At 42.8% G+C, this 19,446-nt stretch overlaps 1 protein-coding gene across 1 annotated transcript in view; it reads right to left on the bottom strand.

Moving 5' to 3' along the window:
- LOC103776280 (kalirin-like) overlaps positions 1 to 18,954 on the bottom strand; it is a gene marked incomplete at both ends in the record, with an annotated part of 65,531 nt that extends 46,577 nt beyond the window's left edge. The window contains 2 exon segments of the mRNA XM_008943783.1: positions 6,335 to 6,449; positions 18,880 to 18,954. Of these exon segments, the coding sequence (XP_008942031.1) occupies positions 6,335 to 6,449; positions 18,880 to 18,954 (190 nt within the window).
- Positions 18,955 to 19,446: the final 492 nt, after the last annotated feature.

The raw sequence follows: 19,446 nt of genomic DNA, 5'->3' as shown, positions 1-19,446 counted from the left end.
TTTATTTTATTTATTTATCTGAGTCCCTGAAGTAATATTCTGAAACAATACAATGACATTTCCCTGTGTTTGTCTCAATATTAACATTGTTACTCTACTTTGCCTTTCTTTCACAACAGAGAGGTGAGAGATACTTCTGCTAGACCAAACAGAAAATCCTGATGAATACTTGTAGCAGTGCCATGCAGAGACCAGCTTACGCTGCCTTTTACTAGTCTTTAGAAGAAAAAGGCTAGGTGAACTGTGCAATTCACAGTACATTAAGTATACAAAGCTCTGTGTCATGCTATTTGTGCTGTTCATCACAAAACCAGTCTGAAAACACCTGCATTGTTATCCAGGTGGAAGGCAGAGCAGGGCAGCAGCTAACCAAGCTGGAACCAGCCTGAGAGTGCTCTCAGCTCTCACAGAGGGCAGAGCAGTAAAGAACATTTGCTTTACGTTCAGTGCTGCGCAAGATTGGTCTTTACACTATCCAGGAAAATAGCAACAGGCAATGAAAGCAGGAAGTAATTTTTGAAACTGATACAGAAGACTCCCATTTACCTCAGATTTGGATTAATAATAAAAAAAGAAATAATCCAGGGACTGAAAATAAGCATAGGAAATTAAAATCTTAAGACAGAAAGAAAGAAAGAAAGAAAGAAAGAAAGAAAGAAAGAAAAAGAGAAACCAACAAAACCACCACAGATTTGTACAAAATACTGTTACAAGAGCTGGAGAGGCTGCTGGTTTGATCCCTCTGCTGCAAGAGAGGCATAAAAATAAATCTGGGCCATTCCTGGTACACCTTCTAACAGGGTTTCTAAGATGGAGATGCTACAGAAACCTGCTTCACTTCTTCAATCTATTATTTTAATTAATTTATTTTTCTTTTGTTTGCCATGCACACTGAGACTAGAATTGTTTCCTTGAGCTCAGTCTTGCATATTGAATTGTAAACATACAACTTTTCCTTTCCCTCTCTTTAACCTAAATATCCCCAACACCTTCAATCTTTCCTCACAGCTTCTGCTCCCCAGGCTCTGACAGCTCTGGTTGCTCCCCCTGCACTTCTAGGAAGTCCATTTTTCTCTAGCAGCTTCTGGTAAACTGTTGAGCTTGCTGGACTGGCAGCTGTAGACACTTACTGCATAATATCAACAACAATTATAGTCACTGTCCATTTATACAGGAATAAAATTTCTCAACAGGTTGTTACTGCAGCTAGAAGGAAATCAGAGATGCTCCTTTAAAGAGCTGATCTCCAACAAGAGGTGAACATGTAGCTTGATCCTGAGGTGGCCAGTAAACGGCCACAGGAAGCAAAATGGAGTGATGAGGTTGGAAGCCACCAACTATTTCCATGGGAGACCCCCAACTCCTAACACAGTAATATCATGTGCCAATACCATGTAAAATGGAGGCTGGATTTGAACTGGCCTTCGAGTGGTAAAAGGCTCTTAAACTCACCAGCATTCATGTCAGTTACATGCTCCTAATGAGCTTTTTTATCCAAAATACACTTAGCATTTAAAAAAAAAAATAAATCAAATTATATCTGAAGAAAATACTAAACCTCCATTAGCCCCCTTAGCTTCACTTCATTTTTTACAGCAGTATTTTGATACAAGTGTAAGGTGGGAAAAAAATCTTATAGATAGCACCAGATATTTAGTTACTAAAATTAGTACTAAGTCCCTAGTGTTATTTTTAAACTACATGGCTATTTTTGCAGATCTACAATAGCTTCCAGAAAAAAAATTATCCTCAAAAGCTTCTTTTGTGCTAGGATCATATAACAGAAAGCAGAGCTCTAGGGTTTAATTCCTATCAATCAACAAAATGAATTTCACACTACTCCTAGTCAGAGGAGCTAATAAACGCAGTGCCATAGGTCATCAGAGAAGAGCTTAAAATAAATCTAAGAGTGCGTATTGCTACACTTTGCCATCCCCTGCATTGTTCTTTTAATTTTATAAAGCCCTGATCACTGAACTAATTATTAGAGGCACTTCAGTTGTTTTACTGATCCTTGCACCTTTCATCAGCTCAGGCAGCTCTAAGGAGCTGCTCAAACACACAGGGCTGTCCCTTGGAAACATTTTGCTGCTGTTATGAGCCCTGGATGTGCCCCAGAACAGGGAAATATTTGAGTAGGTTTTTAAACAGAGGGCAAATAAAAAGTAGATGTCTTTAGAAATGCAGGCCCCCAAGGCAGCTCGGGTTTCCCCCTCTGCAGAGAGCACAGAGCACTGCTTGTCTTGGCTCCAAAGCAGATTGATGTCTTCAGCCGGAAGATTCACTAGAGCTGACAGAGAACATTTCCTTCACCATATTGCTTCACCGTGCGAGGAGATAACTCAGGCTAATAATATGCTGTCTCCTTCTTATCCTCCTATAGCCTACGCATAACTTAATTCTTAATTCCAAAGGGCTCACGGAGGAGATTGGCCTGGTGCTAGTTTCATTTACACACATATAAATCAAAACTCAGTCTACCGGAATAGATGGCACTGCACCAGTGTTAAAAAATAAAATCTTTATTGAGGCCAGAAAATTTCCCCTTGGCTCCCCTGATCATAAACACCACGTTATCCTAGATTCAGTCACGCCCTCCAAATTTCTAAACATTGCATCCCATTTAAATTTGCATGTAAATAGGAGCTATCCACAAGAAATACAGCTTTGCCTATCCAGAAAACATCAGTGCAAATGTAAAACTAGCAGAAAATGACAGACTGGTAGAAACCTGGCGTCCGTGCCAATTATCTCTACTTCTAAGGAACAGCATCTTCATTTCTTAATAAATAATTCTACTGAAACTGGAGAAAAGGAGCTCACGATATGCCTGAAAGAATGAGTGTACAGCATCAAACTAGGACCACATTTGTCCACAGTGTGAGACACACACTCACAACCCCCTCCTAGTACCCAAGACTGCAGGATCAGGCTTTGAGTCTTCCAGGAGCCCTAAGTCCCCCCAGGCACTATGGACTGCAAGGTTACTATTTTGGAATATGAACAAACTGTGTTCCTAGATCTGAAGTCTTAACCCCCAAGCAGTAAACCTCAGCCATGCAGGAAACCCCACTGAGTGCAGGCACCTGCCTGACCCTGACTGGCAGCTGCATGAAAGCCCTCACTATGCGGCTCCGACTCAAGCACACATTGCTGCTTTCAGAAAGCCCACATTACTATTCCAGTTTTTGAAGAAGGAATTGAGGAAAGCTGAATCTGAAACTTTGAAAGCTGCTAGCTAGACCCTGGGTTCACTTACCCTAATCTATCATCATATTTCATCACCAGCCTCATACCTGCTCAGAGCTCCCAGCAATGCACCACCTCTGCCCTGTCCATAAAGCTAAAAACCAAGGGTTAAGTGACAGATAGTATCAACGTGGACAATAATCTGTCTCACTCAGAGAGCACTGCACCAAGAACAAAGAATTATTATACTGGTATCAATATGATAAATTATAGTCGCCTTTTTTCCTAAAGAATAATTTCTTTTTTTTTCACCTAGCACAGAAAACTCTCCCCCTTTCAGCACTCTGAATTTCAGAGCAGTTTCTCCTGACATCCTGTTCGGAGTATCTGCTAATGAAACTATTTTGGTGGATGGCTGATGTAAGTATTCATTACAGCACTCATCTTGGAATAAATATGAACTGGGAGCCAGTCATATGAATTCAAACTGTTCCTTCCATATATTTGTTTCTAAAAAAATAAATAAATTTGAAAGCTCTGCTTGTTGCCCTTATTAAGGTGTACAAAATGTTTATGGAAAATGAGTTTTGACTGTTCTCACACCACACAGGTTGCACAATCCCACATGCCAAACCCATGAAGCCTGTGGTCATGTTTCCCTCCTACAGCAGTGGGTTCACAGCTGTGGCACCAGACAAAGCAGGACTAAGAGGAACCTAAAGAAGTCACCTCCTGATTCGTCATCCCCTTTTCCTAACATACAGGCATAGAAGTTTGCCTATAGAATTATGGAGGGATTTAAGAAAAAATTAGTTGGCTTATTCTAGTGTTAATGGGAATTCCTTAGAAATCTTTTCCTTATGTCTTCCTTAGGAATCTTTTCCTTATGTCAAGCTTAAGCCTCCCTTGCTTCAGTGTAACAGTTTAATTTCTTGTCCTAGGCCTATGAATCCTTTTCTTTTGCAGCATCATGTGTTTTCAGAGACCCTTCTCACTCTTTTCTGTTCTACAGGCTAAGCAACCTCTACCCTTTTAATCCGTCCTTGATGGGCCACTTTTTCTAGACCACTCTAGATCACTCTTGCTGCTGCAGCTCTGAATGTGTAATACCCCAAACAGTGTTCTGCTTAATGTCTCCACAGAACCAACCTGCAAGGATACTTGGGAAACTGATGAAAGTGCTCCATGAGTAGTCATTTCCTTACTGCTGGGCACATTTTCATGTTGGGAGATTATACTGCAGAGAAAGGAACGTTCTCTGGTATAAGCAGAGAGCTGTCCTTCAAAGGCTTCAAACAATCAGGGCAGCATAAGGCTTTGCAGTGGGCACCAGGAGCAGGAAAGCTTTCATAGTGTTCTTAGGGAGACAAGCAGCTGGACCTTTTATTATCTCCTTCAGCATGCACCTTGGTCTTCCAGCTTCTGCATCATCACAGAAAAAAACATTGCTCAGAGTGAGGCAAACCAAAACAGCATCGAAGATTGAGCTGATCAATTTAGTTGTGTGATAGTGGGGAAGAGAAGGGATGTATCTTCCTATTACTGCCATCTCCATGTGGGAAGAGCAATTAACGGGAAAGGTTGACATGGTAGAAGGTAATTTTTGCTGTGCAATTGCTTACAACCCCAGGCAATGTCATATCTTCGTATTTGTGACCATGCAGAAAGTGATAAGATGTAAGGGAGCAGTTTCATTACTGCAGCAGCTGGAGGGGGATTGCCAAGCCCTGGGACATGAACTCCCGGAGAGTGACCTACTGCCCTCCCAGACTCACAGCATGCCTGTAATGTCTCTCACAATATGGTTGAAAATAGAGCTGGCTAGAGGAAAAAAGGGGAGGAGGAGGGAGAAAAGCAAACCAATTCAGCTTATTAGTAACACTTTGACGAGCCAAAGTCCAACAGCAGCAACAGAAAAAAAGCCTCACCAGAGGACTTGTGAAGTCCAGGAGACGAGCATGGGCAGATCTGGCACACGCAGCTGCATTTGACCCTCACTCTCCGCAGCTCAGTGATGGATCTCCAAACAGCCCTCAACTCTCTTCTGTACCAAACATGGGACCTTTGTTCACCACACATCACATGGTTAAGGGACTGAGTGCTTTTCTGAGACCCTTATCTCTTGACTTTGACATTCAGTCAACCTCTCTGCCCTTCAGGTGTTAACTTTACACTTTGCAAAAATATGAGCACTGTTCAACAGGCCATATCCTGGATTTAAAAAAGGAAGAGCTCCAGGGTGGCACAGAGCATGTTATTGCAACCCTGAACATCACTTTTCAGCCCCTCGCTTGCCCTGGGATAACCTTTGCCTCAATAACTGGTGCTGTGGTTATTAGGTAAGGATATTTGGCAAATAGGGAAAGGAAGCTGGATGTGGGTGTACATGCTCTCAGAGACAATAAACATTGGCTCAGAAACACCTACCTGGGCACTGAGCCCTATAAACTGTCTCTCAAAGCTTGCAAAGATAAATATGAACTGGCAACAGACCTTTCTTCCAGCGTCCCTGGGAAAGGAATGAGGACCTGCATGTTGGAGGAGGGACATGGGGACTAATATAAGGAAAGGTGCTGTTTTACATGCAGAACCATTTGAAATGTCTTTTTTTGAAAGCTTCCTCCTTAGTGCACCCGTGTTCCTTCCTGAGCCTGGAGAAAGCTCTGGGAAGTGCTAGAGCAGGAAGATCTGCCTTGTTTGATGAGGCAGGGTGTCCTGCCCAGCAGCAACAGTCTCCTGCCCCAGCTCTCCGGAACCTCCCACAATATATTAGAATGAAAGAGCAGACAGCAAGCTCTTCCAGCTTGCTATATTTAACTGCAGACTTCTAAGCACTCTCTCCCCTTTCCACTCCGCTGTTAGAGCTGTGAGGAAACATGGGGAAGGAGAGCTCTCGTTGCTCTCGTGAGCCTGCAGCCCGGGTCTGCTCACCCTGCCTCCACTCTGGGGCTCCTCCATTGCCACGAGTGAGGAAAAAAAACCATCAGAGCATACACAGGAGGAGGAGGAAGGGAACACTTTTGTTTTACTGTCCCAAGAACTGAAGGTACTAAATGTTAATACTTGGAAACCACTAACTGCCAAGAACAAGTTCCCCACCCACCCATCCACCCCAAGCTTTGAAGTGTTTTCTTTCTAGCTTTACCTTGGCACGCTGGCCAAGTAAGTCACAAGTTTCCGAAGGTCTTCCTGTCTTATTCTGTCATGATTGCTGCGAGCTGGGAAGGTCAAGACAGGACCACCTCGTTTATCACGGCCACCTGCAGAAAAGAAAGGATTGTTAGAAAATCAGGCAGGAAGCACATGTCAAAAAAACTCTGTGCACTGAATTGATAAACATAAATTACGGCACATTCAAGAGCCCATGATTCTTTGTAGCTTTCAGGCTTGCCTAATTGAGGGAGACATGCTTCTATTTGCTGGCGCTCCAAAGGGGGGAAATTAAAAAAAAATTTAAAAAAAAAAAAAAGAAAGAAAATCAACACACAGGGCAAATTGCTACCAGCATTTCTTCTGACTTTCGCCTAATCCCATCAAATCTAATATAACTACCAATCCAAGCAGGCAATGCTAATGAAGTCCTACTGTGGGGATGGTTTTAAACTGGTCGACACCAAGAAAGTGAAAGTATTTGTCACTGTTACTTTGTGTTGCATTGTTCATTGCCAGATAATTTACAGGGTCTCTCCAGTTAGAAGCGATGAATCCCAGTGTTTATGCAATAAAACATTCGAATCTATCAGGCAATTCATTATAAATTGACAGTTTGATTAGAAGTTCATGCCTCCTATGCTTTCTATTTTAGACAGTGTCGTTGGCAACTCAAATGATTTTTAGGTTTGTTGTTGTTGTTGTTGTTTTCCTGTAGCTTTCCTGTCTTAAAATTCACCCCTTTTAAACTGCCAGTGTCTGGCACTTAATCTTTTACAGCAATCGTCTTAGCCATAAAGGCTTAGCCATAAAGGAATGACTCTATCCTGAATTACACAATCACAAATATAGGGGTGAATAAAATCTGATCTAAAGCACTTTATATTATTCTCTACTGTGAATAAAGTTTAGTAAGCTTGAAACTGAAATCTAGGGCTTCATTCAGTGTTTGAGTCTTTCTTCACATTTTGTTACAGGACTTTTTCAGGAACTGTGTGTTGTTAGATATGTGTTTGCACTGCTATCTAGGAAAATAGTCATAGCAAAACCACAGTTTCAAAAAGCTAGCACAGAACTCCAAGGACCTTGCAAAAAATGCAGATGAGTTTGCACTTTTCAATGGGAAGTATAATCCCTTTAACAGAAATGCCATGCCTGAGAAAGCAAGATTGTGTGCTTCTCTGAACTAATTTACCTGGGCAAGAAGAAGAAAAAGCTATGCAGGGGCACACACACCTCCAGCACCCATCCGTGCTGTGTTCTCTCACACTGAACACAGGATGCCCGCTCTCTGGGTGTGCATGACTTCTGTAGGGGTCCTAAACACCCTAATTTAATAGGAAGAGTTCTAAGAGGCTCTTCTGGAAGAGTAGGATTAGCATGAGAGCACACGTGTGCTTGGAAAAACAGTATCCTCTATCACCATGGGACAAAGAATTGCTCTGAGCAGAATTTAGATCATGAATCAAGGAGATGCCTGATATGGCAGGAGTTCCTGCAGCTGGACAAACCAGAAACCAAACTGACAAGATACACGCGTGTACCTCCAAGCACAGGTTTTTCATCTGGCCCTGCTTCCAGAACAGAGAAGTCACTTGTAGATCCAGCTCCCACCTGACAATATACCCCCTGCCCATTTTATTCTGAAACTGTCCTTTCAGTTGATGTCACAATAGGTACAGGCTCACCTTCTAGCACAAAGTGTCTCTCTATATGACCAGAGTCACACAGCAGCAGCTACAAATAGCAAAGTTGTTATTATATATACTTTTATAAAAATATTTTTCTTAATTGTTATGTCCTGTCTGAAGAGTTTTCTACAGCACTGCAGACTGTACAAGTCAAAGTCTGTTACATAAACTTCAACAATGTGGACAGAGGTGCCAGCTTGACCCTGTGCTACTGTCCATAAGCACTGAAATTCCCAGTTTTCAGTGGATGCTGTATACCTGAAGGGCTACACCATGCAGCTCTCCATTGGAGCCAGGTCATATCTGAATTGTCCAGGTATACAAATCAGAAGAGGCAAATGAGAGTCCATCTTCACTTTGAGCTCTCGTGCAACCAGGGAGTACATATGAGAGTACAAAAACTGTCCTGTCTAATCTCCAGCCAAATCTCTGTGCCTCTGGCTTCATACTATGGAGGTGAGGAAGGTCCATGGGAATTTGGTGTCACCTTGGCTGACCATACCTCTGCCACATAGCATGAGAATGGGGGTGTAACGTAACAAGGATTCAATTTACAAGGAAATAAGCTCATTTTTATTTTCGGACCTGTATACATACACATATTTTAAATTTCCCCATTTTCAGTACATTCTCCTTTTATTAAGATTATTTCCCGCACTGCAACAATGCCAAACCCATTATATCATGCATGATGTGTCCAACAGAAAAGCAAGCCAGCCTATAGAATGGCAGACCAATGTAGTAACTAAAGCTGGAGGGAAATATTTTTTTCAACACAGGAAGCTTTTCAAGGTTTTGAAAAATCTCCCATCATATCAAGATGTAACCAAGGCTTTCAAAAGCTTCCAGATATTCACTGAAGCAGAGACCTGAACTTGAATTGCATCCCAGAAGCACATGCTACCCGCTACTCAGTCAGGCTCTCTCTCCTCCTCCATTGTAATTATTTAAATATTTGTACAAAGTGGAAAAGCACTAAGAGGTCAGATCAGGAGACATCCAAGTCTACAGTTAGATTCCTCTCCCAGGTTATGAAACACCTGAGAAGGGCCATGAGCTTCCCACAGCCCAGCAGCCCTGAAAAAAAGTTAAATCAGAAAAAAAACCCAGAAAATTCCTGACCCTTTTACTAACAACAACACAAGGATTTCAGCTGAGGAAAACTAAGTAGAGTCCAGAACATTCCTGTCCTGTCTTTGCTTCATGATAAAAACTGTCCCCCAACAGTTCACCTAGATTGTCCTCATGGGAGCAGGATTAAAAAAGGCTCTAGCGCTGAGTCAAAAGTTACCAGGACAGACTGAAGAGAATGGGTTAATTCTTGTTGGAGGAGGAAGGTTACATGATGACCCAGTTGGAGGTTTCTGGAGTATGGATGATAAACAAGTGCCTGGACTGATTCCTTCTAGTCCTATGGCACAGAACAAGGAGACATGGGGCAAATCTCAAGAAATGTGAGGTTTAGAAATAAATGTCTTATTTGTGATAAAAGCACTGCTCTATGCTTTGAGCAACAGGGTGAAATTATTATTACAAGTGCATGAAAATCCTCCACTTGTTTCCAAATTATTCATGAGAAATCCCTAATTTTTATGAATGCCTGCATAATTTACAATTTTATGAAGAGCCAATATGAAGAAATGTCAGGTTTCTTCCAGAACAAGCCACAGTATGTTTAATTCACCATAGGACTTGCAGAGTTCAGTAACTGAGTTTTACTTTCTTAAGTACTACTAATATGTAGCTTTTCCACTGCACGTTAGAATCACAAATCTCAGCTTTTCTAGGCAGACTAAATGAGATATTACTATCATTGAACTTTAGACACCTAACATGCCTATATTAGGAACCTCATCTTCTCTAATGGAGCCATCAGACAGATAGCAACAGCAACTAAAAGAGAAGAAAACCTTTTGGCATTGGCTGTACAGGGAGTACACACCTTTCGTCTTCTTTATTATGATCTCCTTTTTTAACTGAGGGGAATAGTGAGGTAGACAGACAGGAAATTCAGCCTAGTAGAGTAGGAATGAAGTTTTCTCACTCTTAGTCCATTGCGCTAGAGGTTCATATCACTTAGGCTAAAAGTCAGGAAATAAAATACTATAGAAACTCTGTCTCTCCTTGTTAGTAGTCCACCCAAGCAGGCTAATCTCACCCTAAGTCAGCCATGATCTCAACACCAATTTTGCCTGCACAGTCTCTTCAGGGAACTACTCAGCATATTGTTTTAAAAGAAAATAAAAAATGGAAGGAAGAGTCTCAACTGCTCTGATCAATATGTCCCATTTCCTGCCTCCCACAGGGCTCACAGACATGGGCTGCAATAATCAAACATGACATTAGGTTTGCTAATTACAGTTATTAAATGTTAAAACAAACAGCTGATAATTTCTAATTGTTTTTCAAGGTGGATTTTCATGGGTTTTGCTCTTAGTTAGAGAGGCAAACAGATGGTCTAGTTATTAGTGTTCTGGAGAAAGAAGTCAGAAAAACACATGTTCTTCAGGGCACAAAGTACACTGAGAACAAATATTTAGCCATATATGTCTTGCATTCCTCCTACAAAATCCTTTGTTGATGGCCTTGCCTGTCAGTGGCTTGCTTGCCAGTTCTTCCCGCCTCCCTTTCCTCTAGCCTGTACAGATAAAATTTCTAAATTCAGCATTTGTTCCCAGAAGTAAGACTACATCATTTGTCCTCCACAGATCACACAAGGGATATTGCAGTGATGGCACAAGGCATCATGATTCATGCTGCATTAAGAGAAAACATTAAAGAAACCTCAAAAAACCCTGCATGGAACCAAGCAGCACAGTTAGTTGCCTTTGAAAGACCACTTTTCTGGTCAAGTCTGCAACCAAGAGGAAAGAGACACCAGTCACAAGACCCCTGTCCTTGCAGCTGTCTGAACTTACATCTTAATCTTCTCAGTGGCTGGCCCAAACTGTTCTGCCTGTGGTGGCTCCAACTGCCTACAGGTAAGTCAAGATGTTGGCCAACTCAGAGTGTTACTAATGCGAACTCTGTGTTCCCTATTTCAAGTCCTGAGGCACATCCATCCCTGATAATACACAAAAAGCTGAAATTCCAGCTGCATGTAATTCTGTTTAGGACAGGAAATTACAGTTTCCTTTAATGCAGGCTTCTTGTATACAACAGATAATGATTTTATCGAGCTCTGTTTTCAAGCTGTATCTCTCCAGTTCTATCAGCCATTCTACCATGATACTTACCTGCTTGAATTTATCTACATTTAAGGGATTCAAGCCTTCTGCTTCCTTTAGCACTGTCTTTATAAGCATGAATTCACAAGGATTAACCATAGACACAGACAAAAGTTCAAGGCACATAAAAGCTCCGGAGTACCTTGTCTAAGGTCCTGCAACACATCAGCAGCAGAGACAGGAGTAGTACACAGTGTCTCTGGCCTCCGTTCAGATGTCTACTGCAGTTCAAATATATACACAGCTTTGTCTGACCCCTGTAGATCATATGCTGATCAATCTTGATGTTGCAGACTCTGCTGAGACCATAAGTGAGTTTCCAGAGGAGCTGAAATACTCTGCAAGAGGTATTTCAGTCCAAAATATGGGGAAAAAATGAATGATAATGCAGAGAACTAGGAGACAGGACAAGCTCAGCTGATGTCAGGCGCCTGAATAAAATGATAAACAATATACTCTAGATTTCTAAATCTAATTGACAGACTTCCTAGGAAGGCAAACTATCAAGGAATTGGTATCCAGAGTCTTAAAATAATATTCCTTTCCTTGCCATAGCTGAGTTCTGTGAGACTCTGCTTGCTACCAGACCTCCTGTGGACAGACCTCAATACTAAAACTCCACCAGCTTCAAGAGGGACTAATTGGTTGTAAGGGTCGTACATAGGATTATCTGTATGACCACCCCCAGTTGGTTCCAAAGCAGGTCATTCTAGTGCATGAGTGATGGAAATTTAAGCTCCCACAAGAAGCCCACCTGAAAATTAACACAGCTGCAATGCAGTCACCAGGGCCCAATCCTCCAATGTGTTCCTCTTTGCAGAATCCCATACCCCAGAGTCAATGACCTGAATCAAAACCTAATGGACAACATTTGCAACGTTACCTTTAGGGTTAATGACTCCAAAACCAAGTCTGTATGTCCCCACCAGAAGATCCCTTAGCAGATCAGTGGCTCAGCGCAACCACAGGAGGATCCCATTTCCCACCAGGTGATTGCAGATTTGTTCTGCAGTCACCCAGAGCCACTGCATGGACTTGTAGAGACCACCTGTTGTGGTTTGTGATACACCTTTGCTGATTTGTGCAGGTATTTAGGAGTATTTAATTAATTTTAAATGTTTACTTGCCAACAAGCCATTGGGAACATTGTCTGTTTTTCCATGGAGAAAGTTATTGCCATGGCAAAGCAAAACTAAGGACAAGTGAGACACATTAAAATGAAGGAAGAGCTCCTTTGTGTGGAAGGCAAAACTTCCAGAAGAAGTTCAGAAGAGCCCTTTTTTTCCTCTGGAAGAAGCTAACTTTCTGTAAAATATCAGGGGAACAGCAGTACCATCCTCTTCGATGCTGACCCTTGCTCACATCTATGCAAACCTTGCTGCCTTTTGTCCCAGACGCAAAGTAGTTTTTTTCCTCTTGCTCCCTCTATCACAGATGTATGGGAATAGCTGTATGTATTGGAAAAGCAGGTGAAAAAAATAACAAAATAAACCCCAAATCTTCTAAAACAAAAGACCTCACTGCACACCACACTTGCCCCTGCAGAAGGGAAGGGAACAAAACAGCATGTGGTGATGCCAGTCACACTGGTGGTGGTGCTACTGATAGGCACTCCAAACTCACATCACTGGGCATAATGTTAGAAGCTGTACAGAATAAGGAGAAACAAGAGGCCATGCTCACCCTGATCATATGCTGTGTGCCTTCCTCATTTCAGATAAGCATAGAGAAACAGCTGTGGCAAAGTTTCTGATGTTCATCAGCAAAGTGAAATATGTGATAAATTGATTTAATGTAACTGGCTGCTCAGGTTTGCCACATTCCCAGCATGTAAGTCAATCCTAGCTACAGCCAAGTAGAGGATCCTGCAAATTAATAGAAGTTCAGGCTATTGGACTTATGTAATTGCTATCGGGAAGTCTTTTTCCCCTCTGGTTTTAAGAAGAAATTTAGCCTAGTGCTGGAAAAAACTAGCAGATGAAAATGTTTCTAAAATTGCACATTCCAGCAAAGTATTTCCATTTCAAATTGCCTATATTTTCCCACCAAAAAAGTATTAAAAAAACCCTAACCATTGCCAATACAGTGTTGTGAATGTCCAGTTGTGAATTTCAGTGCTTCTTGTCAGGTAAAATTGATTCCTTAAGGAAAAAAACATAAGCCTATGAACCGAAACTCTTTCATAGAAATGTTTTCAGGTGTGAAGTCTCATTGGTGGGACAGAAGTGCACACCTTACTGCACAATGACCAAAGTTGTTGGTTGTTATCAGATTAACTATCACAGGTGCTACAGTCACCTCCCTGGGTCCTTATATTGATTTATAAGCTCCCAGCCTTGTTTTCTATATAAGGACAACTCTTGATGGCCTGTGTAAATGGAGACAAGACCTTTACTGAGATACATATGAAGCTCACTGTGACAAGGACAAGAAAACCCTGTGAGCTTGAATATGATGAGATATATACAGACCTTGCTTCCTATGTTCAGTTCCCTCCTGTTATTTCTCTTTTGAAAGCCACTATCATTAACCGAGAAGCTAGACTGCCATACCTATGTGATAGGGTGGAGGGGCCCACTCACCAGGAGGCTGTCAGAGTTTTGTGCCTTTAGATGACACCCAATGTGATCCCACAACTTCTTGCAAGTCTTTTTGGATAGAAATTTTGATCAAGCTGGGGTTTTGCCCAGTTTTGTAGGGCACTTGAACCAGTCTGTCTCCCCACAAGGCAGCACAGGTCGCATCGCTACTCTCAGGCATGTCTATTAAGGAAGTACATAAAGGAGAAGCCCCCAGGCTCTGAGGAGATATTGGTGGATCTTGGCAAGCTGCTAGTGTCCAAGTGCCAGGACAGTAAGTGTTGGCAGTGACTAGACATTCTCCACAAAAACTGTTTAATTTAGACCATGGCTACAGTTAAAGCATATGGAAAGAAATACAGCAACTGATGTTGCACACTACATTTATAATCTGTAAATGAAATCAGAAATCCCAGGAAAAAATTATTTCTGCTTTAACTTCAGAGTCCCGATGAGGATATCTAAACAGCCCCTATAGGTAAAGGCTCCTCTGCATCCTTAAGAATGAGCTAACACTCTTGAAAAAACAAAGTAAAAAAATCAAACAACAACAACAAAAACCCCAGCAGGCTCAGACCTCATCAAAAGACCTGGAAACTTTACAGTCTCGACTTCCTCGTTTTCCTCTTCAAAGAAAAATCTGCATCAATGCAGCAGCAAATTCTAGATGAAAGCATAATGGCCCAAAACCATGAGGAAAATTCAATAGTCAAGCAATGCTCTGTTTTTCTAATGGCATATTTCCTCTTTTTGGAATTTCCGTGCATTTCAAACTACATCAGGAAACGGTATAAAAATGAAGACATTTTTCTGTAACAAAATACAGAATTGTTGATGTTTCATTTGAAATTTCCATACCAGATGAAGAGAAGTATGGAAACTTTTAATTTAAATCAAAACTTTTGGGGCAAATACAAAATGTTTACATCATTCAAAAATTTAATATTTTGGTTAGTTCTATTCCCGACTCAATACAAATTCCAGTGTCTACAAATCAACATTTGAGACCCCCTGAAACATGGATCTGAACTCTCCCAGTGCCCAGAGGGTCCTGGGGTCTCATTTCAACCCCTTCTCTGAAGAGTAAAGTTCATCCATTGCAGAAGAAAACATGTACTTCTCTCCATGTGGCCATGTGTACATCTGGCACTAGGTGACCTGTGGTGTCTTCAGATAAGTTTTTGGGAAGTTCAGTCTCTTCTCCTCTGAGCCTTCCTCTCTGATTCATCCTGCTGGCCTCAATTTAATGAACCTAGTTGCAAAGTTGTCCTTTCACCTGATCTATTTACACTGAAATTCCTCCTCTGAAAGACCTTCCAAGAAATCTCTCTCTGTTGCTCCCTCAGGCTCTCAGCCAGGCTCAGACATCGGTGTGACACAGCTCATGAGGTTGCTCCTGAGACACGTGGGGCTGGGGACGGTGGCCTATTGAAGGATGGAGGTGGCTGAAATGTTGCTGCATCCACTTTTCCGTGCCCTGTGCCTTTTGGTGCCCAAAGTCCATGCAAAACCTCCTGCTTCACTGAACACTAGGAGCTCTGCTTGCCACAGCTGCAGCAGCTCAGCAGCTTCTTACACCCTTCTGCCTTTTGCTGTTGATTCCTCCGTGCTCAAGCACCCTCTCAGAAACCCGGCCAGCCTCCTCCTTTGTACTCCTGCCTCCCCGGCAGATGAGCAGACAGTACCTGGGTGACTGGTGGGAGCCCACACGCCGCCACCTTTCCCTCCCAACCTTCCAGGTAACTGGAAGTGCTGGGGAGGGTTCTGAGAGACTTTTCTGGGTGCCATATGGGGTAAGGGCAACTGCTTTCAGCGAGACCCATGGCATTAGTCAACTAACAAGCTTTTCATAGCTTAAGTGTATGAAAAGCTCCATGCATAGGAAGGGAACTTGGTAACACACTTTCCTCCCCATCCTGAGAGGCTCATTCGCTTCCTCCTGTACTGCTCTGATCAATAGGAAATTTCCACCAAATACAATCCAGCAGCTGAACAACATCCTGAATTAAACCAATATTCTAAAACAGCATCTGAGTTTCCTAGGAATGACTATAAACTCAGCTTCCAAAATATTTCACCACCTCTCACTGAAAAAAAAACCAACAAGAACAACAACAACAACAAAAACAAACAAACAAAAAACAAACAAACAAAAAAAACCAACCAAAAATAATCTACAACCTGATTTATTTCCTCTCCTCCATGCTCATCTCCTTCTCAGAATACAAAAAATCAGCCTCTGGTCTGTAGCTCACTCCCTAATGGTTCCCAAAGCCATTCCATTGCTGGGAGTAACACAGTGAACCTCCCAGGCAACACCAGGATTTTATTAGGGTTTAGGCAACAAGCAGGTGGCCAAAGCCCCCCCACCCCCACCAGGGCCCTGCTTAATCTTCTTCCAGGAGGTCAGTGATGGAACCAACCAGACGGCGACCACCAGGATGCCCCACACCCCTGCCTGCTCAGGCCGTCTCTCTGCTGCCGAGGGCTGGAACAGGGTTTTCAGGGTTCCAGGAAAGAATCCCAACGCTGCCTTCCCCTGAAGCCTCCCACAGCACAGGGATGTGGGTGCAGAGCCCCGCGCCCGCTGTGCCAGCTGAGGGGACGCGCCGGGCACCGGGCCCCACACGGCTACTTAGAGCTGTGTTTCAGCCCCGAAACCAAGTGCACTTGTAAAAGCTGGAGTGCTCCTCTGGGATCCCACGGCTGTGCAGGCAGGTCCCGGGGTGCCCGCTCTGCCGCCTGCCTGCCTGCTGGGCCCCGCTGCTCTGCGTGGGCCAGGGTGGAGCATCAACAGCGCCCAAATGCCCAGCCTGAGGGACGTTGTTCTCTGCTGAAAACCAAGCTGCTGAGCTGCAGCAGATGAGAAAAGAAATAAACTATGTAACTGAGATGTGCAGATGAGATCTTTTGTGCGCACTGATAAATTCTTCTGGCGTAAGGAGAACCCCCTTGACAACTTTACTGTACTATTATCGTTAAAATTAACTGTAGTATAAAACTCTGAGGAAGACTCAATAAAATTCTGTTTTTCTTTGAGGAAGTCTGATTACAAATGCAATATGCTCCAAGTCTCTGCTAACTACAGAAATTTTTTGTTTTGTTTTTAATCTTGCGAAGTCCAGCTATTCGGTATTTTTATTTTGGCAAACGTTTTCTGTTCTGTGCCCAAAGCATATTCTAGGAAGTTACTGCATTTTAGTTAAAAAGAACCTAGCCATCACTTAACGTGCTCAAATCCTCTTAATCTGTTTCATTACAACAACCCAAGGGAAGACTGGGCAGTACTTGAACTCTGGGCTGGAGGATGATGCTGGTTTTATTGCAATAAGCTCAGAGCATTCTATCTGCAAAAAACCCTGAAAATTTTAGCCTGTAGTCGTTGCACTTGGAGACCATGGAGGTATAAATCCTAGGACCACTACCTAGCTAGCTGTGTCAGGAACAGGCACATTTTGAGCAGATGCAAGCCTGTAGGCTGGTGAGTCTATGAGGAGCAAGCTGACCCCTGCCTGGAGTGGATGATGGTGTGAAACCCTGGGGGACGGTGTTGGCACTGCTTGTTTAACACCCCCCCACAAGGCAAGCGTGGCCCAGGACAGCATGTAAAGAGCTGATGACTTGGTGCGAGACCCTCTGGCTCAGAGCTGAACACAGGCACTGTCAGTGGAAGGGGCTATACAAATGATTCAGGCAGGCTGTCATTATTAAATATTCCACAAATTACCAAATGATCCTGCAGTCATTTCCATGCAAAGCAACAGCAGGAGCCAAGAACTAAATTTCAGTACAGTCCCTGCAAAAATTCCTCCCTTTCACTTCCCTAGAGCTTCTGGTTCAGCTTTGTGTGATAAACAAGTCTGCAGGCACACTGTGTTTTTATGACTGCATTGCCCTCTTCGGAGCACTGAAGGACAACAACCACTAAAAATATTTCAGGACATTCCAGTGTGAGGTAAAGTAGTCCTGCTTGTCAGTACTATTGGGATAGTCTTGGGTTCTCACATGAGGTTTCTGTTGTCTCACAAATTTCCCTCAAAGTCCTGGATGTCATTGGTCAGAAAGCTTAGGGTTTATAGAGACACAAGTAACCTGCCCAAGTTACTGCTGGATTCATGATCCATGTATGATTTAACTGTTTCTATATGGGAAGACATTTCACAACAACAATTACTCAAGGTGAAAGCTTTTCCTGCCTGGCCAGGATTTTCCATGGCTCATTAGTGTAACAAGCACCATTCTCATGGGCCCCACACCAGCACCTGGGGGCAGAGCCAGGGAGGAAGAGCCCAGGCACCTGCTGGCCTCGCTGCTACTCTCCTCCCCTCTGCAGTCAGCATTTCTGTGGAGACAAAGGAAATAAAAAGCAAAGACTGCAAACACGGCAGGGAGTGGCTATTTTTGAGGCGGGTTTACTCATTGCAATAGTCAGATCACCAAAAGCAGCCTGAACGGTTTGCAATCATCAGAAACACCAGCACTGGAAATACCCTGGTTTTATGCTGCCAGTTTGATTTACTTTATGCAAGATTACAATCACTTTAGACTTTCTCTTTCCCCTTTCCCTGAGAAGTTGTAATTCCCACCAGCAACAATATCATCCAAGCCATTCTCAAAACCTTTTCCATATTGCCTGATTCCCATCCATCCTCAAGTCCTTAAGTTTTGTCAGCAGTGGTTTACAGGTCTGAGGACTTCCTACAAAGAGGTATTAATGCTAGTCACTGACCTATTACCCAAAGCAGGATCCCTGAACTGACCCAAATGCTAAGACAGCACAGGTCTTGGCTGGAGATCAGAAGCTGCATTTCATCCCATCTGTGCTGCCTATTTATCTGTTCCTCAGAATATGAAGAAAATCAACATGGGCCAGTTCCCAGCACACTGAGTATTGCTGGATAGCCCTCTTCCACAAACAGTCCATTTCTTAGCAGAAAATCTAATTTAAATACTACCAAGTCCAACCATTAAACCAGTTCCTTGTGACTCTGCAGTGCCATAAGGTCCATCTCAGCTGGAGGGTCACAGAAAAGATCTGCTCACCTGATACAAAGGCCACTTTCTCCTTCAGTATAGGAAGGACATCAGCAGCTTTTAAACCATCATTTCGAAAAGAACCTGCAAAACAGAGGAAAACGGGAAAGTCACATTAGAACAGAGCGTGTCTTCCTCCCAGCTTCACAGATGCTCAGCATTTCTCAAAATGAAACTGGAGAAAGTATAAATTACATAAAAGCATGAAGAAAACTAATGGCTGATACACAAACAGCATTAGCATCAATAGAGATGCATTTCTAAAACAAAAATACAAGAGAATCAGTTCATCACTGTATCCTTCAGAAGTTCTGAAAGGGTAACAAATTTTCCACCAAGTAACCAGATCTATCCCCACTGCCTTTTTCACAGCGTTGCTATCAAGCCTGGGAGATGCCCAGCTTACACACTCAGCCAGGAGCCTTCTCCCTTCACTGCTTTGAACACAGGCCAGGCACAATTGCAGGGAAAGTTAGAGCACATACACACCCATTTAGCTTCAGCCCTTGAGACAGAATTGCACAGGAGCTGGTGTAGAAAAGGCTTCCCCCCTTCCCTTCTTACTGTCCTACACAG

Source organism: Merops nubicus, unplaced genomic scaffold, assembly GCF_000691845.1.
Source record: "Merops nubicus isolate BGI_N331 unplaced genomic scaffold, ASM69184v1 scaffold37637, whole genome shotgun sequence".
Lineage (NCBI taxonomy): Eukaryota > Metazoa > Chordata > Aves > Coraciiformes > Meropidae > Merops > Merops nubicus.
The sequence above is the reverse complement of the archived record's forward strand: the minus strand, read 5'-3'. Positions and strand labels throughout refer to the sequence as shown.